We start from the raw sequence: 27,328 nt of genomic DNA, 5'->3' as shown, positions 1-27,328 counted from the left end.
GTTGACGACTGGACTCGTGTTGCACATTTAAATTCAAGTGAAGTCTTAGTTTTCTGGAAAGTTTTAACTATCATTGGTTAATTTCGGTGGCACGGGGGCTGGGTGTATGTGTCGTCTTCATCATTTCATCCTCATCATGACGTGCAGGTCATCCACAGGCGTCAAATCTAAAGACCTGCACCTGGTGAGCCAAACATGTCCTCGGACACTCCCAGCACTAAAAGCCATACGCCATTTCAATAAAGAATACCAAGACAATGGCAATAAAAATGATAGGAAGGATAGTGAGAAGAAGATCCACATTATGATAGATAAGAATGGATTAAGAACTTTAAAAAAAAAAAATTATTTTGCTATTTGTTTTATGTCGCACCGACACAGATAGGTCTTCGGTGACAATGGGATAGGAAAGGCCTAGGAAGTGGAAGGAAACGGGCCGTGGCCTTAATTAAGGTACAGCCCCGGCATTCACCTGGTGTGAAAATCTGAAACCACGGAAAACCATCTTCAGGGCTGCCGACAGTGGGGCTCGAACCCACCATATCCCGATTACTGGATACTGGCCGCACTTAAGCGACTGCAGCTATCGAGCTCGGTGGATTAAGAACAGCGTAAGGTGAAATGACCTGAATGAAAACAGGGTGATGGATGAGGAGAATTGGAGAGGGAAAAATTGTGAATATAGAAAGGGAATAATGATGCAAATGATCCAAACACAAATAAGGAAGTTTCTCCATTATATACAGCACAAGTAAGTTAGTAGTTTATACTGGGTGATTCAAAAGACTGCACAGAACCTGAAATAGTCCATAGAAGGGTTAAAAGTACAACTTTCAAATAAGGAACATATAGTCTAGGACGAAACCCAACATCAAGGCAAGCCTGGGAATGTCAGAAACAACACAATGAACAATTTATTTTATTTTTCTCTAATATTCCCAAGCAACACATAACTGACAACCAATGAAATTATAAGTAACCGTTTGTGCATACAGTTAAGTTAGAAACTGAATGCTGTTTACAAAAGCAGTGATGCCTGCATTGAATGTGGTGAGTGACAGTTCAAATAGCTTTTGTAAACAATTTTCAGTGTCAGTGTCTAAATTCACTGTTTGCATAAACAACTAATACTTCTTTGATTGTCAGTTCTGCATCATTTAGGATGTAGAACGGTTTTGCAAAAAATAAAAATGGTCCATTATGCCGTTCCTAACATTCCCAGGATTGCCCTAACACAAGGCTTCGTCCTGGATAACATGTCCCGATTCAAAAGTTATTTTCAACCCCTATATGCTACGTATGGGCTTCTTCAATTTCTGTGCAATGTGTTAAATCACTCTGTATATAATTAATGCATATTACATAGACCTATTTAAGTACACGGAAAGCTCTTTTCACAAGTTTATAATGTAGCAATTAAGATTAAGACACAGTTGTTCTCCTTGAAGTGATATGTGATATTTTTACCAGTAAAAAAAAAAAAAGAAGTCTACTGATTATGTAAGACAGTCTTGTTCCAAAACTCATTTTATCCAATTTTGAAAGGAAATGAGTTAGAGGTAGCCTTGCCTTCTTGGTTAGATTTGTGATAATCATGAAAGTAAGCACCAAAACTTGCATTTTGCCATATATATCTGTCAATAATGTTAGGCTAATGTTTCATAACTCGCCTTACCCACGGCACTTGCAGTTATACATTGAAGCAATAGAAAAAGACAATTTCAGCACGCAACTTCACGCTACAATTTACCTGTGGTTTATGTCAGTTGTTCTTGAACTGTGTTAGTAATTCATGCAGTTTTGTGCTCTGAATACAGTGTATTAGGATCATGGAGAATATTACTCCTGCTGCGGAAGGTAAAGGTTGAAGAACAAAGAATGGTCCCGATTCCTGGAGAAAAACTAAGAAGAAAGAGAGAGAGAGAGGGGGGTGTTTATGAAATATAAATACTAAAATTTTAGTTAAGAGTTACCACCTTTAAAACACAGTGAAACCTCATTAATATGTTTCTGCTGGGGACAGTTTTAATGTGTCTTTTTTAAGTAGTTCAATTTTGTCCTCATTAGTGAATGATATAACAGTTTTTCTTCTACGTCATGTTTCTCATCAGAACAATGAATACACAAACCTATAGGCACAAAGGGTTAGGGCTGTGTAGCTCAGGTGGTAGTGTGCTGACTTTCTGTGCTCAATTTGGCGGGTTCGATTCCGGCTCAGTCTGGTGGTACTTGAGGTGCACAAATACACAAGAACCTCATTTATCCGGATCGAAAATAATAACAATTTATTTTTACTTGTACTTTTAAGAGGTCGATTCTTTGTGAATGCCTTTTCTGCCAAGGATAGTTAAGGACAGCAGTTGGAAGTAAGTCAGCCGCCGTTTATCAAAGGCACCGTCCCGGCATTCGCCTGGAATTGAGAATGGGAAACAGTGGACTCTTCTGAGTTCCTTGACACATTTGCACACATTTCCGGATGCTCGGATGTAGATGTGAACGACGTAAATGACTGGTTTAAAAATTACTGTAATTCAGGCTACGGCATAATGACAGATGAATAAATTATTGCCTCTTGTTCCTCGGCAGGTAATGACAAGAGTGATCGTGAATTCAAAAATGAAACCGGCGCTCCACAAGAAGAAACAGTGATTCATGGAGATACAACAATGCAGCTGGGAAGAATTATGGCCTATTTAGAATTCCAGACTGAAACCACACTAGCAGAACTGATGTTAGTAAAACATCTTCGTGATCGTGCTGTGCGCAAACGCTATACAAATATAAAACAAAAAAAGCTCACACATATTTTAGTGCATAAAACAGAGTTGTAAATGTAAGAAAAGTGTTCTTATATATTTTTTTTGTACAATTGAAAAAAAGGCATTACTGCACAACTTACTGTATGTTAATATATTATATATAACAGGTGCTGTATTTATTTTTTAGTTTTCTGGACTATCCAGATTTTGATAATCCGGATCAGTTCCAGTCCCACTTAATCCGGATAAACAACGTTCTTGTGTACATCAGCCTGATGTCAATAGACTTACCAGCACATTACAGCACTCCTGCAGGACAAAATTGCAGCATCGCAGAAAAATTAAATAACACCAGTAAGTTTTTATTGTTCACCCACCTATTCAATACAATAAAATCTTAAAAATTAAGAATTTGTCCTTAAAAAAGTTTTAACATAAAATTAATACATTGGATGGTACATGTTTCGCCTATCAATAGTAGCCATCATCAGCCAATTTTTTTTTTACCTTAGGAATACATCTGTGGTTCATGTTTGTGGGTTACTGTAGTCACGTCCTAGTTCGTGAACCATGGGCAACGGCTGAGTGGCCTAGTAAGTGGTCCTGAGAGACGGGATACCAGTTGCTATGGAATGGGAGTGGGCCCCTCGGACATATTCTGAGTCCTGGCCCTCCTTGTGCTCAGGCGGCTAGGACTATACAATCCACCGGTGGTCCATAACCCGTTAGAGGAGAGATCCTCACTTGGACTATGTGCAAGTAGGGTAGCATCCTGCTTCATGAATCTACTGAGTTCAGAACATTTTAAGCAAGCCTCGGACCTATGGGAGTAACGGAGTCCCACTCCCATTTGACAGGTGAGGGACTCCTTGGAAACAACTTGGCGAACGAAATGGAATTCGATGGGGAGCTATCAATATTAATGGGGCTTATGGAAGAAAGAAGGTAGAACTGGCTGAGTCAGCAAAGAGGATGCATCTGGATGTGCTAGGAGTAAGTGATAGTCGGGTAAGGGGAGATAACGAGGAAGAGATAGGAGATTATAAAGTGTACTTGACGGGTGTTAGAAAGGGAAGGGCAGAGTCTGGGGTAGGGCTATTTATCAGGAATACCATTGCACGGAACATAGTTTCTGTTAGGCACGTAAATGAGCAAATGATGTGGGTAGATTTGTCATTTGGAGGAATTAGGACTAGAATTGTGTCCGTGTATTCACCATGTGAGGGTGCGGATGAGGATGAAGTTGACAAGTTTTATGAAGCATTGAGTGACATCGTGGTCAGGGTCAATAGCAAGGATAGAATAGTGCTAATGGGCGATTTCAATGCGAGAGTTGGGAATAGAACTGAAGGATACGAAAGGGTGATTGGTAAATGTGGGGAAGATATGAAAGCTAATGGGAATGGGAAGCGTTTGCTGGACTTCTGTGCTAGTATGGGTTTAGCTGTTACGAATACATTCTTCAAGCATAAGGCTATTCACCGCTACACATGGGAGGCTAGGGGTACCAGATCCATAACAGACTATATCTTAACAGACTTCGAATTCAGGAAATCTGTTAGGAATGTACGAGTTTTCCGTGGATTTTTTGATGATACAGACCACTATCTGATCTGTAGTGAACTAAGTATCTCTAGGCCTAGGGTAGAGAAAGTGAAATCTGTCTGCAAACGAATAAGGGTAGAAAATCTCCAGGACGAGAACATTAGACAGAAGTACATGGATATGATTAGTGAGAAGTTTCGAACAGTAGACAGTAAGCAGGTTCAGGATATAGAAAGTGAATGGATGGCATACAGGGATGCTGTAGTAGAAACAGCAAGGGAATGCCTAGGAACAACTGTGTGTAAAGATGGGAAAAGGCGAACATCATGGTGGAATGATGAAGTGAGAGCAGCTTGTACACGTAAAAAGAAGGCTTATCAGAAATGGCTCCAAACAAGGGCCGAGGCAGACAGGGAGTTGTACGTAGATGAAAGAAACAGAGCAAAACAAATAGTTGTTGAATCCAAAAAGAAGTCCTGGGAAGATTTTGGTAACAATCTGGAAAGGCTAGGTCAAGCAGCAGGGAAACCTTTCTGGACAGTAATAAAGAATCTTAGGAAGGGAGGGAAAAAGGAAATGAACAGTGTTTTAAGTAATTCAGGTGAACTCATAATAGATCCCAGGGAATCACTGGAGAGGTGGAGGGAATATTTTGAACATCTTCTCAATGTAAAAGAAAATCATCCTGGTGGTGTTGTGAACAGCCAAGCTCATGGGGAGGAGGAAACTGATGTTGGTGAAATTACACTTGAGGAAGTGGAAAGGATGGTAAATAAACTCCATTGTCATAAGGCAGCAGGAATAGATGAAATTAGACCTGAAATGGTGAAGTATAGTGGGAAGGCAGGGATGAAATTCCTTCATAGAGTAGTAAAATTAGCATGGAGTGTTGGTAAGGTAGCTTCAGATTGGGCAAAAGCAGTAATTGCACCTATCTATAAGCAAGGGAACAGGAAGGATTGCAGCAACTATCGAGGTATCTCATTGATTAGTATACCAGACAAAGTATTCACTGGCATCTTGAAGGGAGGGTGCGATCAGTCGTTGAGAGGAAGCTGGATGAAAACCAGTGTGGTTTCAGACCACAGAGAGGCTGTCAGGATCCGGTTTTCAGTATGCGCCAGGTAATTGAAAAATGCTACGAGAGGAATAGGCAGTTGTGTTTATGTTTCGTAGATCTAGAGAAAGCATATGACAGGGTACCGAGGGAAAAGATGTTCGCCATACTGGGGGACTATGGAGTTAAAGGCAGATTATTAAAATCAATCTAAGGCATTTATGTTGACAACTGGGCTTCAGTGAGAATTGATGGTAGAATGAGTTCTTGGTTCAGGGTACTTACAGGGGTTAGACAAGGCTGTAATCTTTCACCTTTGCTGTTCGTAGTTTACAGGGATCATCTGCTGAAAGGTATAAAATGGCAGGGAGGGATTCAGTTAGGTGGAAATGTAGTAAGCAGTCTGGCCTATGCTGACGATTTGGTCTTAATGGCAGATTGTGCCGAAAGCCTACAGTCTAATATCTTGGAACTAGAAAATAGGTGCAATGAGTATGGTATGAAAATTAGCCTCTCAAAGACTAAATTGATGCCAGCAGGTAAGAAATTCAACAGAATTGAATGTCACATCGGTGATACAAAGCTAGAACAGGTCGATAATTTCAAGTATTTAGGTTGTGTGTTCTCCCAGGATGGTAATATAGTAAGTGAGATTGAATCAAGGTGTCGTAAAGCTAATGCAGTGAGCTCACAGCTGCGATCAGCAGTATTCTGTAAGAAGGAAGTCAGCTCCCGGACGAAGCTATCTTTACATCGGTCTGTTTTCAGACCAACTTTGCTTTACGGAAGCGAAAGCTGGGTGGACTCAGGATACCTTATTCAAAAGTTAGAAGTAACAGACATGAAAGTAGCAAGAATGATTGCTGGGACAAACAGGTGGGAACAATGGCAGGAGGGTACTCGGAATGAGGAGATAAAGGCTAATTTAGGAATGAACTCGATGGATGAAGCTGTACGCATAAACCGGCTTCGGTGGTGGGGTCATGTGAGGCGAATGGAGGAGGATAGGTTACCTAGGAGAATAATGGACTCTGCTGTGGAGGGTAAAAGAAGTAGAGGTAGACCAAGACGACGATGGTTAGACTTGGCTTCTAACGATTTAAAGATAAGAGGTATAGAACTAAATGAAGCCACAACACTAGTTGCAAATCGAGGATTGTGGCGACGTTTAGTAAATTCACAGAGGCTTGCAGACTGAACGCTGAAAGGCATATCAGTCTATAATGATAATGTATGTATGTATGTATGTATGTATGTATGTAGGAATACATCAGGTACCTGATTGGAAACGACTTATGAATACTGTTAAAAACTATGTCTTCTTTGATGTAGTATTTGTGGGAAGATGGCCTAATGATGTCTACACAAACTTCAATACAGCCTACGGCACCAGCATTCCAACTAATATATCTCAAAAAGAACCACGCCATATGAAAATTCTTCAAAATTTGTAAGCATATAAATGAAAATCAATACTTATTAACTTCAAGAACCAACGACCATTACCAATGCTCAACTTTCCTCAAGTTTTTAACAACACACCATTTGACAATTAAATGGAATGTGCTTTCTGATTTTTATCTTTATTGTAATATCTTTTAATATCAAGAACCAACGACCAATGTCATAATCCTCAAATAATTGTCATATTTTTAGACTCAAATATTAACACAAATATTGTTAAGTAATAGTATACCACATTTTATATTGTAATAGTTGTTTAGTGATCTGTAATCCATTTTACAAGACGTAGTTTTTAACAGTATTCATAAGTCATTTCCAATCAGGTACCTGACCTATTCCTAAGGGAAAAAAAAAATATGGCTGGTGATGCCTACTATTGATAGGCGAAACATGTACCATACAATGTATTAATTTTATTTTAACAATTTTGATAAGGACGAAGTCCTAATTTTTAAGATTGTACCGTACTGAATAGGTGGGTGAACAATAAAAACATAATAGGGTTATTTAATACAAATACTTACAATACAGACCCAAAAATGAATTTTTTCACATGTAATCACAGCAAAAACCGTAAAAGTAGTTAGTAGGACGTAAAACCATTATTATTATTATTATTATTATTATTATTATTATTATTATTATTATTATTATTATTATTACAAAGGGTTACAGTATTAGCAAAATCTGAGAGCTTAAAGGTCGAGCTACTTATTATCTCACAACTTTCACCTGTCCCGACAAAGATGTAAACAATCTCCTTGAAGAAGAAGTTCTCTGTGATGGATCTCAAGAGGAGGGATCAGATTCGAGAGTGTAATGCATTATTAACACGATTAAAAATAACGAAGTGATGTTTTATTGTTTTCTTTTTCAACTTACTTTACGTTACACCGACTAGGTCTTATGGCGGCGACGAAATAGGAAAGGCCTAGGGGTAGGAAGGAAATGGCTGAGCCCTTAATTAAGGTACAGCCCCAGCGTTTGTCTGGTGTGAAAATGGGAAACCACGGAAATGTTTTATTGTTGAATTTGGTTCTATTGTGAGTGTAGGGTAGCCTGTAAAGTAAGAGTTTTCTCCAAGTAATGAGTGTTGATTTGATTGACAGGATGTAAATGTGATAAATCCACTAGGCTGTTTAATTTATTAGTGAATATTATTACGCTGATAGGAGAAACATGTATTATTGTACTAGTTTAAAAAAAAAATATATATATAACACTAGCTGTAGTGCCCGGCTCTGCTCAGGTACCTTTTTTGATTGCTTAATTTTAGAATTTGTATTATCTGCTTGTAGTGAATTTTTGTAATTTCTTTGTGACAATGACTGATAAGTTTTATTTTTGTAGATTCAGAAATATTGTTATATGTATAATCTTAAGTTTTACTTTCTGCTTATTTAGTTTCATGTTGAACTATTTTATGGCACCCCAGATTGTCTGGAAAGTAGCTGATCACTTCAAACAGATAATAAAAGTAAATAATTGTAGACATTTACACACTGCGCTGTAGATATGATGTTCACGATTCCAACTGTCACCGGGACTATCATCAATCAGCCTACGGACCCTGCAAAGTATGGAATCAATACTCCTCTCAATCATTTTGGATATTTTCCTTTTCTACCCTTCTGAACTCCCGTGCAGATGGAGGCTGAACTTGGACTTAAACGGCATCCAGAATGTCACAATCTCAGCAACCTTAAAAGCTATGGATTCGACACTAATATTGGATGTTTTCTTTCCAGATTTCTTTCCATTTACCAAGTTTGCTTGAGAGCTATGCTGGAACATACATACTATACATCTATAATCTCAGTTATTTTGGATATTTCCAAACTTCGACTTAAATGACATCCAGAGTATCACTAATCATCTCAATCCCCCACCCACCACAAAGCTATGGATTATACAATAATATGGTTCGTTTTCTATTACTTTTATATATTGCACCCTTCCCCACCCCTTCCCCCCTGAGCTGCTAATGGTGACTTACCCCACAGTTTTTTCTTTCTTTTTTCATAAGTCATATGTGTACCAAGTTTGGTGTAGAGCTATGCTGAAGAAAAATAAAAATAAAATAAAATAAAAAAATAAAACTACAATCTTGGCCATTTTTTTTACATTTTTGACCCCTTCTCACCCCCTCCTCCATGCCCATGGGGCTGAACTTCGACTTAAAACAACTTCAAGAGTGTCACTGTCCCAGCTGAATGTGAAAGGGGATTTTCGGCTTTGAAGAGAGTTAAAACCTGTTTGAGAAAGCGTACGAAGCAGACCACACTCAACAATTTGATGCTGATTCCATTAGAGGGACCAGACTCAACAGAATTCAACTATGGAAAAGCTACAGACAACTGGGCCTCAAAGAAGAAAAGAATCAACATATGTGTCAAGCTAAAGGTAAATTTCAGTTTTGTAATGACAGGAAAAAAAAAAAAAAAAAAAAAAAAAAAATAAATCTTCTTATGTCTTGCTAGTGATAATTAATTATGTGTGGCTATTTCTAGCCGAGTGCAGCCCTTGTAAGGCAAATCCTCCAATGAGGGTGGGTGGCATCTGCCATGCGTAGGTAATTGCGTGTTATTGTGGTGGAGGATAGTTTTATGTGTGGTGTGTGAGTTGCAGAGATGTTGGGGACAGCACAAACACGCAGCCCCCAGCCACTGGAATTAACCAATGAAGGTTGAAATCCCCGACCCGGCCGGGAATCGAACCCGGGATCCTCTGAACCGAAGGTCAGTACGCTGACCATTCAGCCAACGAGTCGGACTTGTTCGTGATAATAACACTAAAATAGTCCAATTTTGCAGTTAATGTTTACCTGTCTGATATTATTGTTATTACCCTAATGGGAATAAATTTAAATTTTATCATTCATTTTTGAAGTAGTATTCCCCATCCATTTACACATTCCTGCCAGCCGGCTGATGACAATTTCTGGGGAGAACACGCTGATGTCAGTAGGTAAAAAACTTAAAAGTATTGGTTATTCATAAGTTACAAGTAACAGACGTGGAAGGGGTGAGAATGATCACTGGTACAAACAGATGGGACCAATGGCAGGAGGGTTCTCAGAATGAGGAGATAAAGGCTAAGTTAGGAATGAACTAGATTGATGAAGCTATAAACATTAACCAGTTTTGGAGGTGGGGTCATGTCAAGCGAATGTAAGATAGGTTCCCTAGGAGAATAATGGACTTGACCATGAAGGATAAGAGTAGTGGGAGACCAAGATGACGATCATTAAACTTGGTTTATAATGATTTTAAAATAAGAGGTGTACATCTAAACAAGGCCACAGTGCTAGTTACAAACAGATGATTGAGGCAGCATTTAGTAAATTTACAGAGGCTTGCAGACTGAATGCTGAAATCCCTAACAATCTATAATGATGTTTCTTTTTTTTTAATTTCCCTTATGCCACACCGACACAGGTAGGTCTTATGGCGATGAAATGCTGTATCATATATGCACTGTATATATGTAATGACTGGTTTGCCCCTGCGATGAGCCTTCTCCACCTGGGTCTATCCTGTGCAGTACGTTTTGCGTCTGCATAGCTCCTCAATGAAACCTATGAAAGTATTGTACAAGGCATATAACAATTTTATGATGAAAATGGAATACAGATGGCTGATATGAAAGGAAATTTCTGAGAAGGCACAGAGGACAATGAGGATATGTTTATACATAAAGAAATACAGAATGAAACAAAGGAGAAGTTACGTGATAACGAACTACCAAATTAAAAATGAAATCCAGGGAAAACGCAAATATGAGGGATGGACTTCATTAACTGAGTAGGCAAGGGGACATGGACTACTATCTTTGAACAAGAACATCCGTACACTCAGCAGTGTATAACCACAAAGATCCTGAATTCCAAATAATATTTTGTAACTGGTTAGAAAAGCTAATGTTAAATGGAGAAGAACTATATTTGCCTCAACCCCACTGCATAACGGAAAGGATTACAACTATGGTGGTGGTAGTCGTGGTGGAGGTGGGGGTGATATTTTGATTTCATTAAAATTTCACTTACACACTTACCATTCATTTCTTCTTCAATTGCAAATGTTTGGAGGCCATACAAAAGCAACATATCAAAGATTGCTTTTAGAGCTACAATGCAAACTTCATCCACACTGTTGTTTCCAAGCTGAAAAATAAGTAAATCAATGCAGGAACAAACTGAAAAAACAAAAATAAAATAGCATAACCGTCACTTACAAAATTTCCTTCAATGTGGAATGCATTGTATATTATAAAACTCAATTTATTCTTTTGCTAGTGGTTTAATATCGCACTAACACATCTAAGGTTTTCGGTGATACAAGGATGGGAAAGGGCTAGGATTGGGAAGGAAGCGGCCATGGCCTTAATTACGGTACAGCCTTGGCATTTGCCTGGTGAGAAAATGGGAAACCATGGAGAACCATTTTCAAGGCTGTTAATGGTGAGATTTGAACCCACTATCTACCGAATGCAAGCTCACAGCTGTGGGATCCTAACCGCATGGCCAAGTCGCTTGGTATATATATTTTGCATTCCAGAGGAAGGTTTCTGTGTGTAAAATATTGAACCGTACGGTAATAAAAAGAAACAGAGATGTAACCATTTCTGAGAAACAACTTGAAGAAATTACATCAGACAACTTCAATGGCTTATGCTGCCTAAACTATACAAGATATCTCCAATTTTACAGTTCATGAAAATCATTATATAATTCCATATAGGCATTCACTTAACTGTGGGTTAAAAAAAGATTCCTGCTTCCAACAGTTAATCTATGAATTTTACAGCAGTTTAGCTTAATGTCTTATTGTGTAATTATAATAGTACATGTTTGGTTCCACTTTTGTGGAACATCTCAGCTAAGTAGAGCATATATCAGAAATTGACAAACAATTAGAACATTAAATGACAAAAAATTTTATTAAAAAGTCATGGTGATGTTTAAGTCTGTCCACTAAAATGTTTCAGAAATCATGCAAAAAAAAAAAAACCATAGGAAAAGCAGAAGCATTCTTTTCAGATAATACATTTATTAAAGTTAAGAAAGACCCCACCAACTCCATTCAAAAGAAACTTAAACAGTTATTGAAAAGTATTAACTTTATTCTTGATGATAAAGAAATATGCAATTTGATTAATATGAACTCTAGATTACCCAAAATACTCAAGGCTGACATCCTTTTAAGACCAATGATCAATTACAGGAACAGTCCCACTTACAAAACTTCTAAATTCATTCCTAGCTTCTTATGAAAGTATTATACCTTTCAAAGTAGAACTTCAATAAGAAACTCAACAGAATTCTGCAACCTCACCAAAAACGTTAAACTTAAGCCTTCCTTTACTTTAAATTGGTATCACCAACATGTATTCTAATATTCTGATTAAAGAGACCCTTGACCTAATAATGATGCACAAAAAGACCTAAGCATGCAAGAAATTGAGGAATTCATGTCACTTCCGGACTTCACTGTTAATAACAATTATTTAATAACATAGTATACCAGCAAAAAGGACTCCCAATGGGAGCTCCAGCTTCTGGCATCCTTGCCGAAATTTACATGGACCATTTAGGAAAACATAAAATACTAAATGATGCTCAAGAAATTGTCGTATGGCTGAGATACATAGATGACATTTTTGTAATAATAGATAAGCAAATCAACAACAGTACCAATTTACTAGAACAAATTAACAATTTAGACCTGCATATTAAATTTACACTGGAAACTGAAAACAAAAGGAAATTCAATTTTTTAGATTTAACAATGGAAAGGAAAAAATAAAATCTGTCCTACATGATATTTAAAAAGCACACCCAAACTTCAAATACAATACAGAAGGACTCACATCATCCGGAAGTGCACAAAAATAGTTCATTTCAGAGCAGGCTCAACAGAGCCTTATCAGAAAGACAGAAAGAGATCAACCTCATATATAAAATAGCAATAAGCAACGGATACACAAAAAACTACATTGACAAATTAGTAACATCAAAAGCAAACCCCAAACACAACTAAAAAAAGAACAGAGTAACAAGAAAACCTTTGCCACTTTCATCTACAACAGCAATATATACCAAATCACCAATATTTTCAAAAGAGTTAATTTCAATATAGCATTCTGCACAAATAATACCAACCAAGCACAGATTGCGATACTTCTTACATTGGACAAACAGGGAGAAACTTTTCAATAAGATAACAGGAACACACTAATGCAGAGAAACACAACAGATATTCGGCCATGCGTTCATATATGACAGATTTAAATCATAAATTTACCACAATCATATATCACGTCATTCATTTCATCTCTCATTAACTCCTCTGATGAGGTTGAAGTCAGGAAGGGCATCCGGTCATTAAAAAAAACGCCACGACAAATTCATCTCACCTCATACCCGACCCCGTAGAGAAACGGGACAAGGGCTGGACAAACAAACAAGAGAAAGATTTAACTATCCTACATACTTTGAATAAAGGGTAAATTAACGAAAATTCTCAAATTCATTTATATTAAAAATTGACCATTAAAAATTGACCAATAACATAACCATAACTTCAACATAAACGAGATTACTGAAAACGTAAACATACTTTTAGAAGAGATTTCTAATTTAGAGTCAGAAAGAAAAGTTACTAAAACAAAATCGGGAAAACACGCTAGCCTTCCACTTTCCACTAATTCCATTCACCACAACACTACCTCTACATTTCCCTCTTGTCCCCCACACCGATCAGCTAACTGACACATTCACTCAGCCAGCAGACAGCACACATAAAGCAAACACAGCATGACCAACAGGGAGGTGAGCAATTAAGACTTTTTTCATTACGTCTTACACCACTACAAGATTTTCTCCACTTCAATAATTTTTCTTTTCGGACTCCTTAGCTACGTTTTAATATCAAAGATAACACCACAATCAAACCTAGCTTCAACTACAGTTCATACAGAAACTTAAATTCCATCAAAATTCAAGCCAAATAATGCCGACTCTATATTCAAATTTTTTACTTACCACAAATATTATTATACAACAATGCAGTGTATGCAATAGCAGCAACTTGCCTTTTGAAGATAACACTCAATAAAAACGTCTCATCAGAGGACATACCAGTAATTCTTCACAGACTTAAGCATCACTATGCATTTTTATGTACTTAACTCTTTATCAGTGTAGAATGCAATTTTTTTCAATTTGTTTTACGTCACACCGACACAGTAAGGTCTTATGGCGACAATGGGATAAGAAAGGCCTAGAAGTGGGAAGGCAGTAGCCATGGCCTTAATTAAGGTACAGCCCCCAGCATTTGCCTGGTGTGAAAATGGGAAACCACGGAAAGCCATCTTCAGGGCTGCCGACAGTGGGGTTCGAACCCACTATCTCCCGGATGCAAGCTCACAACTGTATGCCTCTAACCACACAGCCAACTCACCTAATAAACATTTCCTTTTTAATCAAATTTAAAATCTTTTAATGCTTTAATTGTTTTTGTCAATTTTTGTAATGTACGCTTTCTTTAGCTGAAGATGTTCCGTGATAATTAGACTAAAACTTACTAATTAGATGATAAGACATTACTCTAGCATTAGGTAGATTAGCAAATAAATTACCAGTAAGTATTGGAACGTGGAATCTTCTTTTAAACCAAAGGTGAATATCTACAAATTATTTTGCATACAAATTGTAGAGCATAAAAAGTAGTACAAAAAAGTCTGCAAGACCGACCCCATACCTATAATTCAAAGTTCGGCTACAGTAACAGTTTTGAAGTTGTTTAACAATAGAAATCCAGTGCTAGGTATGGGAATAGCACTTCATAATTCGGTAAATGCTGGGATTTCACTGTTGCCAACAGGATCTTCTGGGGAAGGTTTCCATGTATTAAAAACTGAACTGTGTCCACACCCAGCATTTGTCTGGGATGAAAATAGAGAACCTCGAAAACCATATTCAGGGCTGCCAATAGTGGGGTTCGAATTATTGCGTATTTAATATTTTGTCGTATCATGTTTTTGAGGGGAAGAACATTTTGGTGTACTGTGTCGAGTCATGGATGTGCCGAAAGTAGAAAAAAGGTTGCGGAACACCACCCAAAAGGATCTCCTGAGGAAGGTTTCTGTGTATAAAATACTGAACTGCAAAGAAAGGAAGCTGAGCAGTAACGACTTCTGAGAAACATGTCGAAGAAAATAACGTTGGGTGGAAACAATAATCGGCTCACGCTACCTAAACCATTATTGCCATTCACAAACTGTACTGATAAAGATAGTAGAGCAGTAAAAAAATAAAAAAACATGTCCCAGGTACCAGAACGTGTCTTCAAAGGTTCAAGCACATTCACAGTTTTTATGTCTGTTAATGCTATAAATCCAGTCCTAGGTATGGGAAGAGCATTCTGCAAGATAAAATTCCAGTTTTCGCTGCTGCCGAGAGGATCTTGTGGAGAGGGTTTCCATATATGAAATATTTAAATGTGATGAAATAAAACTGAGTAGATATAGTGTCTGCAAAACAACACTAATAAATTGATAGCAAAAAAACATTCTCAGCTTAGGCTGGCTAAACTGTTCAAGATATCCACAAACTTCATGTACAAGAATATTAGAATATAAGAATTTTTTTTAAAAATCAAGAGGGTTACATGACTATCTTTTGGTTGGTTACAATAACAGTCTTTATATTTGTTAAGAGTAGATACCCTGGGCTAGATATGCAAAGAGCATTTAATGAGATCATTAGGCTATGTATATAATTAGAACTACCATATAATCCCGAACACCACCCACCATCGAATAAGACCCGCACTCCTGAACTTCTAATAACAAAATTTGGCAAATAATAAATCACATGTTTACTTACCATTTTTAAAAATTTTCTGCAAATGTATCAAAAAATTGCTTGTTTAAAACACTACAGGTAATCATAACACTAAAAGCACCACAATGACAAATAAAACTAGTTCAATGTACAAATCAGTCGATACAACATCATCAGAACTTTGATCACTGTCACCTTCCCATACATAGTCCTACCATACCATAGTCATACATAGTACTACCATCCACAGAGTTTGAAATTTCACATTTCTTGAAACTTTTCCTGACCAAGTCATTGGAGTCGTAGGTATTGCCTTCAGTTCAATTTTTCAGGGTATCTATCATGCTACTGATCAGAGAATAAAGACATTGTAGGAAAAAGCAAGAAAACAAAGTGCATGGAACATATGCTTGCTAGTCTTCAAAACAATGGTTCGTATTCTATCCAACAAGGGTCAGTGGTCCAATTTAGCAGCAGCATAAGGAACTGTAATGTTGTCATCCATGTTTACCAGAAGAGACATGGCCATATTTCCAGCTTGTGATGATTAATTGGTTATGAATAACATTGCAGTTAATAAGAGAGCACAAGCAATGCTTGGGTACCGTGTTCAATTAGTTTTAAAACAATGGTAGGGGCAGAAACATTATTTTTAAGCAAGATGAGGACACAAGTTAATATTAATAAACAGCAAATAATACCATCCCAACTTCCATAATGTTTGGAAATATAGCAATTCATCACTGAGTGATAAATAACATTAGTCAGCATTGGAAGTATAATCTCCCAGAAGGTTTCATCTAACCTCTGACAATCAATCAACGTGATTGACGTGGGTAGATCCGAGGGTAAAAGCTTGTATAAAATTAAATTCAAGTCGTATATAGAAAAGTTTACTTGTTGAATCGCTAGCAATACTTAAAAAAAATCTTGAAATCTTCAAAAGTCTTGAAAGTGAATTAGAACATACTTTAATCGATCGAAGAATTGTCAACTCTTTGACAGAACTCACCAATGGAATTTGAGTATTAACGGTGCGCGCTAGACCACTAGGCATACTGGGATTGCTAAGAATCAAAACAAAAATGGATTTGTCTTCATTATCGAGGGATTTTTATGTGTGTATTAATTGCTGAGTATGAGGCACATACCTGCATATATTCAGTGGACTCCGTAGTGTACCGCCAAAATGAATAAAACGGCAAGGTACAAAGAGATTGCAAGAGAAATATCTCACAAGGAAGTGGACAGCTTTTATGTTTATTACCGTATGGTAACCTACAAGTAAACATACTATCGGCAATGTTCAATTTATGACCATCTTTGCATATTATTATTATTATTATTATTATTATTATTATTATTGAACTCTAAAAAAAATTTCATGTAATAAGATATGAATTTCCATTGCATTGCTATTATTTTTATTCCGTCCGTTTTGTTGGCTAAATGGTAAACATACTGACCTTCTGTTCAGAGGGTCCAGGGTTTGATTCCCGGCCGGGTCGGGGATTTTAACCTTCATTGGTTTATTCCAATGGCTTGGGGGCTGGGTGTTTGTGCTGTCCCCAACATCCCTGAAACTCATACACCACAATAACACGCAGTTATCTACACATGGCAGATGCCGCCCACCCTCATCGGAGGGTCTGCCTTACAAGGGCTGCACTCGGCTAGAAATAGCCACACGCAATTATTATTTTTATTCGATTCATGTCAGCAAATGCAACAAATCTCTGCAAATGAGGCAGTAAATACATCACAAAAATTATGAAAATAACCACATTAATATTTTTCCCAGGTAAATTATGCTTGATTGCGTGTTTCTCTTCTTTTTAATAATATATCCCACCTCAAGTCCAAGAACCAGAACTGCTGTTTTCCTTTCCTCCATGTTAAAGCAAAATGTTACCAAAATTGTCAAATCTTGTCAAACTTTCAGCAATGTTGAGCAATCTTTGACCATTTTTCTTGTGAAATATTGAACTGAAAGAAAAATTTGATGGCGTACAACAGGCAAGAATGACCGTCCTATCGAAGAAGCTAGGAATCAGAAATGAGCTCGTCAGGGGCAGAGATTAATGAGGAGAGAGCCTATCTATTAAAAAATGGCGGTGTATGAAGATGTGGAGATTGTCCTTGTCCTTTTGTGTTTTCATGTTTGTCCTGGTCTCCTCTTCAACCGATCACTCTCCAATACTGGCCTGTCATTGTGTTTATCCTATTATATGTTCCTGTTCATGTTCTTATCTTTCAATATATGACTTGATTTGTAACTTGCTAGTTTCTTTCCACTGCTTGTAACAGAAAATTGATGGATTTGCAGTTAGGTTATATCATCTAGTTTTCAGAGATTTCAAAAAATCCAATGAAACCGTATTTCTAAAACTTTGAGTTGTTTGTTTATGTGAGATGAATTCACACCGTATGTGTATATGGCTGGATACCCTTCCTGACACCAACCTCAGTTGAGGAACTAATGAAAATGAAATGAATGGCAGTGAATGAAACTGGGTAAGGAGACGGAAAGAATCGGCTGTGGCCTAAGAATAGGAACTGTCCTGGCATCTGCTTGGAAATGAAAATGGGAAACCACAGAAGACCATTCCTAGGACAGCAAATGATAGAGTTTGAACCCATGTGTCTCCTACACAAAGAGCTTAGCTCATAGTTGTAGCGTGTTAACACGCATGGCCACTTCAGTTTCTAGAGCTTTGAATATGCAGAGAAGGGTTACTCTATATGTGCGTGGTATGCTTCATTTCAGAATTTACCTTACAAGCTTCCTGGATCATTGTTTTCAAGAAATTCATCTTCACAGCTTTGACACTATACATAAGTCTGCAAGTCATCTACCAGCTACGAAGCTCTTTCCTCCTCCACTCAGTAAAATGTATATTTGAATAGTATATTGAATAAAATTCCTTTAAAAGAAAATATTAAATTTAATCCATGTTTGGTTACTTCACAACAGTTTATGGAATAGTAAATTAAAAACTAGCTGTACACACAATACTCAAATACAAGAAGCATTACAAAAGAACAATGTATTTCAACTAAAATTAGGAACAGTTTTTATTGAAAAAATATGTTTTTAAAACAATGTGCTTTATGGCGCACCAGCACAGATAGGTTTTATGGGGATGATGGGATATGAAAGGCCTAGGAGTGGGAAGGAAGTGGCTGTGGCTTTAATTAATGTGCCTGGTGTGAAAATGGGAAACTATGGAAAACCACCTTCAGGGCTGCAGACAGTGGGGTTTGAACCCATCATCCCTGGATGCAAGCTCACAGCTGAACATCCCTAACTGCGTGGCCAACTAACCTGGTATTAGGAACAAAAGAAGTACAACTATAGGAAACTAAACATGAAAGTAAATGACTAAGATTTTTTAAATACAAATCTTACAGTGATACCAAGTAACAATTTAAATATAGCATACTTACATAATAATAAAACATGAGGATATGCTTCTGAGCTAGCTCCTTCTCCAAGAGGCAGAATACACCCATAGTCTGTAATGCCATAACTTGTACAAGAGCATCTTCAACCTGCAAAAGAAAAACCTCATCACGTATAAAGCCAACGAAGAAGAAAAAAACTGATAAACTAAACTAATCCTCTAATTCTTTTGATATAAACAGCAAATGTGCAATTTCCAAAATTAAAAAATTATTTGATTTTTTAATGACATAACACAATGAGTTACGATGTAACATTAATGATGTAACTTGCGTCAACTCAAGAATATTTAACACAGTGTACCAGGCAATGTTTTCTTATTCATTTATAAATGTATAGATTATTTATAATTTAAACTTATAATTTATAATTATTCATTCATTCATTCATTCATTCATTCATTCATTCATTCATTCATTTTTGCCCTTATGGACAGTGTTTGAACTTGAATATCTCATGATGACATAATTTTCATTTCTTTACCTTCTTCCTCTTCTCTTCCCAAATACTCTTCATCCTTTGGCTGTGCTCCTGTTTCCTTTGTTCTGTCCACAATGTTCCTGTCCTCTTATTCTCATTTACTATAAATTTTGTATTCCTAATTTTGTTTCTGAATTCTTTTCCGTCTCCTATCATATGCCTGTTGAACCCCACCTGCCTTAAGTCTTCCTCTTACTCTTTTATGACCGCATAGGATCACTTTAGTCAGTCCATCGTTCAGGTCTCTTTGAAGGGATTGTTCGGGCTTTGCGGTAATCTCAGTACTTCTTCAGACGCTCCGATCTTCATGCCCTTTCCTCAGTTGAAAATATGCGTGTTGTTGGTTTGTTTCGTGTAAGGGTAAAGCGGAGGTTTGTATTCTTGAGTTTTGTACTCAATTTTATCTTATTTGTGGTGTCTTCTGTTGTAAGGTCTAATTCCTTCAGATCCTCTCTTACTCCTCTGATCCATTTACATCCTGTTGTGGTATTTTTTGAGACGAGAGTGTGTTGTACTACAGTCGAACATGCCCTAACGGACACCCTTATTCAGCGGACACCTCCCTATATGGACAATTTTCCTCGGAACCAATTTTATTTTACATTAGACAAGTGTTAAATTGGCCTCATTTCAGCGGACACCTCAAACTCCACACAGCGGACATCGCCATTTGTCCCATCCACTTGACTTAAGCGGACACTTTACACATTGCAGGGCAATTTATTACGTCGGACCACATGTCATCTTTTCTTTTAAAACCATTCTTCAGACATAAGGTAATCCCTTTTGAATGTTTGTACTATTTCGAGTGCAAGGGGAGAGAAGGTACATCGGAATGCAGTTCTACCTAGTGGTGTATAGGCCTATTGCGAGAATTCTAATTGCCCAGAAATGCTGTCAGAGACTGTTGACTCACAAGTTACCAGGGGATTTTATTCCCATCTTGCATCGTTCTATTCATAACTCGGATTGTCGCTGATAACATTGAGCTCAGGTAGTCAACTGCTAACCATAGCAGCCTTCATTAGTCGTACAAAAGGACCATTTTGAATAAAACTGATCGTTTTACAGAGCCCGAATCAGGAACGAAAAGTGACGATGACGGTGAGATGGAAGAAGAACAAGAAGTTCGGTCAATGAAGCAGGGACTAAATATGCTTAAACAGATAAAGATTTTGTGTATCACACTGGACCGTGAGTACAGCGAGAACACTATGGAACCATTTAACAGACTTTATTCCGTTTTCAAGAATATCACAGTTAAGAAAACATGTGCTAAATTTACACAGACGAAGCTTCACGATTACTTCACGAAGCTGTAATGTTTGTAAATGACGTAAAATCACTTATAATAACTCTCTATGAAATACTAACACAGAAATGACGTAGAATAATAAAAATAAAGATAGGTATGCTTATATTTACGGTGGATGTTCTTTGCTGTTAAAATGTTAGATTATTTTTAGAATCTTGTTTTAGCGGACACCTCTTGCAACGGACATTTTTCCTCGGAACCGACGGTGTCCGCAGAAGGGAGGTTTGACTGTAGTTGTTTCAGAAGTCTTGAATCCTGCATCCTCATGATATGTCCAAAGAATCCCAGTCTCCTCTTACGCACAGTATCTGTAATAGGTTCTAGCTCTTTGTACACAACTTTGTTAGGTATTATCCGCCACTGTCCATCTTTCTGGTATTTTTTGTTGATGTAGGTTCTTCCAATCCTCCTTTCAATTTTCTGAAGTCTGTCAGTCTTTGATTGTTTATTCAGGTGAAAAAAGTGTTTCTGCTGCATATGTAGCTTCCGGTTTTATAACTGTGTTGGAGTGTTTTACTTTTGCATTTATTGACACATTTTTTTTGTAGATATCCCATGTTAATTTTTGTGCTTTAGCTGATCTATTTGTTCTTGTTTGGGTTGAGATTTTTCCATTTAGGTTATGTGTTATTACTTCTCCATGATATTTAAATTGAGTTACTATTTTGATTTTATTACCATTTATGGTAACTTCTTTTAGTTATGTTGGTTTTTAGGGCATAATTTCTGCTTTTCTTTCAAATAATATTTTGAGGCCAATTTTATTTGCAATGTTTTGAAGTTCTGATATCTGGGTTTTTGCTTCTTTTATGTCCACTGCTAGTAATGCTAAATCGTCGGCGAAACCCAGGCAATTTGTTTTGATTTTTCGGCCAATCTTTATTTTTGGGGGACATTTCCTAAACCATTCCCTCATTACCTTTTCTAGAACACAAATAATAGCGGTGAATGCCCATCTCCCTGCCGTAGTCCAGCTTTAATTTCAAATGTCTCTGATGTTTTACCCCTAAATTCCACTTTTGATTGGTGTTAGTGAGAGTCAATCTTATCATGTTTATTCATTTGGGGTGTAGTCAAAGGTGTCTTAAAATTTTAAACAGAGATTCTCTATGGATGCAATCATAAGCTTTCTTGAAATCTACAGATGTTATCACAATATCTCTGTTTCATGATACCAATTTGTTTTCTTGCTTGAACTGTTAACTACATCAAAGTTTTCTTCGTAAGTCTGTTGTTGTCCATTCTCTGTACGTGCCCCTAGAAAGTTAGTCTGTGTTTCCAGATCATGTCTGTGAGTCTGTCAGTGTGCTGGTACAGCTCTTCGGTAGGTCATTTCATCCATATGCCATCTCTGTGTATTGGTAGAAATATTTTTCTGAGAATTTTATGTTCTTATTTTTTCTGTCTCTATCATACCTGATGCTCAAATTGTGGTCGTTTCTAACGCATACAATGCTTCTGGTAATACGACTATTTTGTAGTGTCTTAAGATTATATTTATAATTTATAAATATTAGAATACTGCACATACAAGGTGCGTTCCATAAATAATGCGACCAAATTCATAAAAAATTATTTATTGAATATAATTCATACAAATAATCAAAAATCTTCAAAATAGCACCCTCTTGCGTCGATACAATTCTGGAGGCGGTGTTTCCATGCTTGGAAGGCATCCCCGAAGGCCTTTTCCGGAATGTCCTTTAGAACTGATGTAACATGCGCCTGGATTCTTTCAATCGTGTCCCAATGTTTTCCTTTCATGACTCCTTTTAACCGAGGAAACAAAAAAAAGTCAGCGGGAGCCAGGTCAGCACTGTAGGGAGGCTGGGGAACCAATGGGGTGTTGGTCCTGGCCAGGAAGTCGTTGACAATGAAGGCGCTGCGACTCAGCGCGTTGTCATGATGAACTTTCCACGTGTCCATGATGTCGCTTCAGCAGCGCGAGACCCTCCTTTTCAGTCACAATGCGGAAAACGGTTGTTTTTGCCATGTTTAGAGTTTGTGCTATCAACTGAAGGCTCAGCCATCTGTCAGAGTTCAAACAATCGCGCACACGCGTCACATTTTCGTCGACTCGTGAGGTTGATGGCCGTCCACTGCGAGGTTCGTTGGTGATCTCCTCTCGGCCCTCCATGAACGACTTGTGCCATCGGAAAACTTGTGATTTGGACAAGCAATCAGTCCCAAAGGCCTGCTGAAGTAATGGAAACGTTTTGGTGGCGGACTTCCCAAGTTTAACGCAAAATTTGATAGCGTACCGTTGCTCTACAGAACGATCCATTGTGCCGTGTTACATGAACTCAAAACGGGCTTGACGGAAACGCGCGTCCTGACTGTCCGGCAGCTTGCTGCCGAATGAGACAAAGAGCGTTTGAAGCTAACACCCCCCTCCACTTAGCCCAGCAGGTTAGAACACGCTGCGGTGTACAGTTGCGTCAGAAAAAAAATTGGTCGCATTACTTATGGAACGCACATTGTATTAGGAAGGTGAGAATAATAAATGTTGGGTTCCTGACAGGAAAATCAGAGGATTTGATTGATTTTATGAAGAAAGAGAATGTTACAATAATAGGACTGAGTGAGGGCAAGTGAAGGGGAAAAAGAGTAATGGGGATGATTAGAGGGTACACCCTATACTGGAATGTATGAGGTGAGGCAAAGAATGAACTAGGAGTGATTGTTAAGAAAATCCTGGATGAAAATGTTGATAGGGTAGACGTTAGTGATAGAATAATCAGAGTACAACTGCGGCGGAAGAAGGAGTGAAAGATTTCATCCAAATTTATACACTGCAAACTGGAAACAGTGAGGATAATATAGAGGAATTCTTGGAGATACTCGAGGAAGTAATCACTGATGCGGAAGTGATAGTCATGGGAGACCTCAATGTGCGGGTTGGAAAGGACAGAATTGGTAAAGAAGAAGTGATTGGTCCCTTTGAATATGCAGAAAGAAGCAGTGAGTAAGATAAGTGGATTGATTTTCGTGAGATAAATGGAATGATTGTGGGTAACAGTTTAGAGAGAAGAATAGTAGTAAATTACTAGATATAGCTGGGATGAAAGAAGGACAAAAACGGTTATTATTTTTTGGTTGAGAAAATAAATTGTGAACTGTTAATGGATGTAACAGCACTACCAGGTGAGGCATTTGATGGAGACCACAGAGTAGTGGTAGCAAAGTCAAAAATAGGTAAAATTGTGAGAGTAGAAGAAATAAGACAGAACAAAATAAAAGTATGGAAATTAAAAGATAAAAGAACTCAGGAGAAATTTCAGGAGGAATTAAAACAGCATATCCCTATATCAGAAATTGAAAATGTAGAAGAAGAATGGGTCAAATTTTAAAACACATTTGTAAGCTGTGCAGAGAAGATATGTGGCAAAGTTTGGCGAGACACTTTGGTGGAATCAAAAGGTGAAGGAGGTTGTTAAACGAAAGAAGAAAGCAGGGCAAGAACGGAATAGAGATAGGAAAGAAGGAGGTAAGATTAAGTATTAGGAAATTAAAAGTCAGTGCAAAAAAGTGGTAAATGAGGAATGTTGGGAGAGATTCATACAAGAGTTGGAAAAGGATGTAAAGGATGGAAAAAGGATGTAAAAATAAAGCAAAAAGAAAAAATCTAGACAAAACAAGTGAAGGAAGAGGGCGGAAACATAATAGCAGATACAGAGGAGATAAAGAATAGGTGGAAAGACTATCTTGATAAACTCCTGAATGTGAGAAATGGTGCAGAAGAGAGTGTAGTGGTAAATGAAGATAATTCAGAAATGAAGAGTGATATTGCAATGGCAGAGGTGGAAATGGTCGTTAAAAAAATGCAAACAGAAAAGGCAGCAGGAATGGATGAAATATGTTTGGAAATGATAAAGGCAGCAGGATTGATATGTCCACATTGGTTATGTAGGCTGCTAAGGTGTATATGGAAGAAAAAGCAAGTACCTGACAATTGGTATAAAGGTGTAATAATACCAGTATTTAAAAAAGGTAACAGGAAGCTATGTGAAAATTATCAAGTATTTACACTGTTTTCACAAGTAGCCAAAATATTGGAGAGAATAGAATAGAAAGGAGGATGACAGGAAGGGTGGGAAGAACTTAAGAACAGAAGTATGGATTTTGACAGGGCAGGTCAACGACAGACCCTTCATTCACCTTGAGATTACAGATGGAAAAACAGTGGGAATATGGAAAAGATCTCGTGATGGTATTCCTTGATCTAGAGAAGGTATACAATAGTGTTAATAGAGAAAGGGCATGGAAAATGCTGAAAAGAAAAGTATGTGGAAGGTAATCAAGGGAACTAGTGAAAGCAATGTATACGAATTGTTTCAGTTGCGTCCAGACACCAGTGGGGAGAACAGATTGGTATAGAAACCAAACTGGACTAAGACAGAGAAGTGTATTATCTCCACTTATGTTTATAATGGTTATGGATGAAATTCGAAAGGAAACAAAGGCAAGATGTGGAGGGGATATGAAAATATTGTTGTTTGCAGATGACATGGTGATCTGGGTAGTCAACACTACAGAAGTGCAAATCCAACTACACACTTTAAAAGACAAGAATGAGAAATAAGGTATGAAAATCAGTATGGAGAAGAGCAAAACAGTGGTGATGACAAGACGAGAAAGGGAAGGAAAAGGGATCATTAGTATCATGGGACAAAACCTTGAGGTTGTTGAATACTTCAAGTACACTGACTGACAGAGCAAATGCAACACCAAGAAGGAGTGGTTCGAAAGGGATGAAAGTTGGGGAAAAAACAGAGACGGCACGGACGAATAATTGATGTTTATTTCAAACCGATATGCAGGTTACACAATGCGCACGGCATCGACTCAGTAGGATGTAGGACCACCGCGAGCGGCGATACACGCAGAAACACGTCGAGGTACAGAGTCAATAAGAGTGCGGATGGTGTCCTGAGGGATGGTTCTCCATTCTCTGTCAACCATTTGCCACAGTTGGTCGTCCGTACGAGGCTGGTGCAGAGTTTGCAAACGGCGTCCAATGAGATCCCACACGTGTTCGATTGGTGAGAGATCCGGAGAGTACGCTGGCCACAGAAGCATCTGTACACCTCGTGGAGCCTGTTGGGAGATGCGAGCAGTGTGTGGGCGGGCATTATCCTGCTGAAACAGAGCATTGGGCAGCCCCTGAAGGTACGGGAGTGCCACCGTCCGCAGCACATGCTGCACGTAGCGGTGGGCATTTAACGTGCCTTGAATACGCACTAGAGGTGACGTGGAATCATACGCAATAGCGCCCCAAACCATGATGCCGCGTTGTCTAGCGGTAGGGCGCTCCACAGTTACTGCCGGATTTGACCTTTCTCCACGCCGACGCCACACTCGTCTGCGGTGACTATCACTGACAGAACAGAAGCGTGACTCATCGGAGAACACGACGTTCCGCCATTCCCTCATCCAAGTCGCTCTAGCCCGGCACCATGCCAGGCGTGCACGTCTATGCTGTGGAGTCAATGGTAGTCTTCTGAGCGGACGCCGGGAGTGCAGGCCTCCTTCAACCAATCGACGGGAAATTGTTCTGGTCGATATTGGAACAGCCAGGGTGTCTTGCACATGCTGAAGAATGGCGGTTGACGTGGCGTGCGGGGCTGCCACCGCTTGGCGGCGGATGCGCCGATCCTTGCGTGCTGAAGTCACTCGGGCTGTGCCTGGACCCCTTGCACGTGCCACATGTCCCTGCGCCAACCATCCTCGCCACAGGCGCTGCACCGTGGACACATCCCTATGGGTATCGGCTGCGATTTGACAAAGCGACCAACCTGCCCTTCTCAGCCCGATCACCATACCCCTCGTAAAGTCGTCTGTCTGCTGGAAATGCCTCCGTTGACGGCGGCCTGGCATTCTTAGCTATACACGTGTCCTGTGGCACACGACAACACGTTCTACAATGACTGTCGGCTGAGAAATCACGGTACGAAGTGGGCCATTCGCCAACGCCGTGTCCCATTTATCATTCGCTACGTGCGCAGCACAGCGGCGCATTTCACATCATGAGCATACCTCAGTGACGTCAGTCTACCCTGCAATTGGCATTAAGTTCTGACCACTCCTTCTTGGTGTTGCATTTGCTCTGTCAGTCAGTGTATTTGGGAAGTGAAATAATGCAAGGTTGAATAAGGAGAACAGCAGAAGGGTACAAGCAGGAAATATGTTCTATCAGAATGTAAGGAACCTGGTGTGGAACAGAGAAGTTCCTAAGAAATGTAAAGAGATATTGTACAAGGTTTACTATATCGCTATATTAACGTATGCATCGGAGACTTGGACTCTGACAGTAAAATTCAGGCCAGTGAGATGAAGTTCCTGAGGAGTATGGTAGAGAAGACAAGGAGAGACAGAGTACGAAATGTTGAGGTTAGAGATG

At 38.5% G+C, this 27,328-nt stretch overlaps 1 protein-coding gene across 2 annotated transcripts in view; it reads right to left on the bottom strand.

Annotated features, from left to right (window-relative positions):
• Positions 1-27,328, bottom strand: part of Cap-G (Chromosome associated protein G) — a 312,952-nt gene that overhangs the window by 102,086 nt on the left and 183,538 nt on the right. For both annotated transcript variants that reach the window (XM_067143890.2, XM_068224995.1), the window contains 2 exons: positions 19,118-19,222; positions 10,879-10,987 (listed from right to left, as the gene is read on the bottom strand). In XM_067143890.2, coding sequence (XP_066999991.1) covers positions 10,879-10,987; positions 19,118-19,222 — 214 coding nt within the window. The remainder of the gene's footprint in view (positions 1-10,878; positions 10,988-19,117; positions 19,223-27,328) is intronic.

The sequence above is a fragment of the Anabrus simplex genome, chromosome 1, assembly GCF_040414725.1.
Source record: "Anabrus simplex isolate iqAnaSimp1 chromosome 1, ASM4041472v1, whole genome shotgun sequence".
In the NCBI taxonomy this organism is placed as follows: domain Eukaryota; kingdom Metazoa; phylum Arthropoda; class Insecta; order Orthoptera; family Tettigoniidae; genus Anabrus; species Anabrus simplex.
The sequence above is the reverse complement of the archived record's forward strand: the minus strand, read 5'-3'. Positions and strand labels throughout refer to the sequence as shown.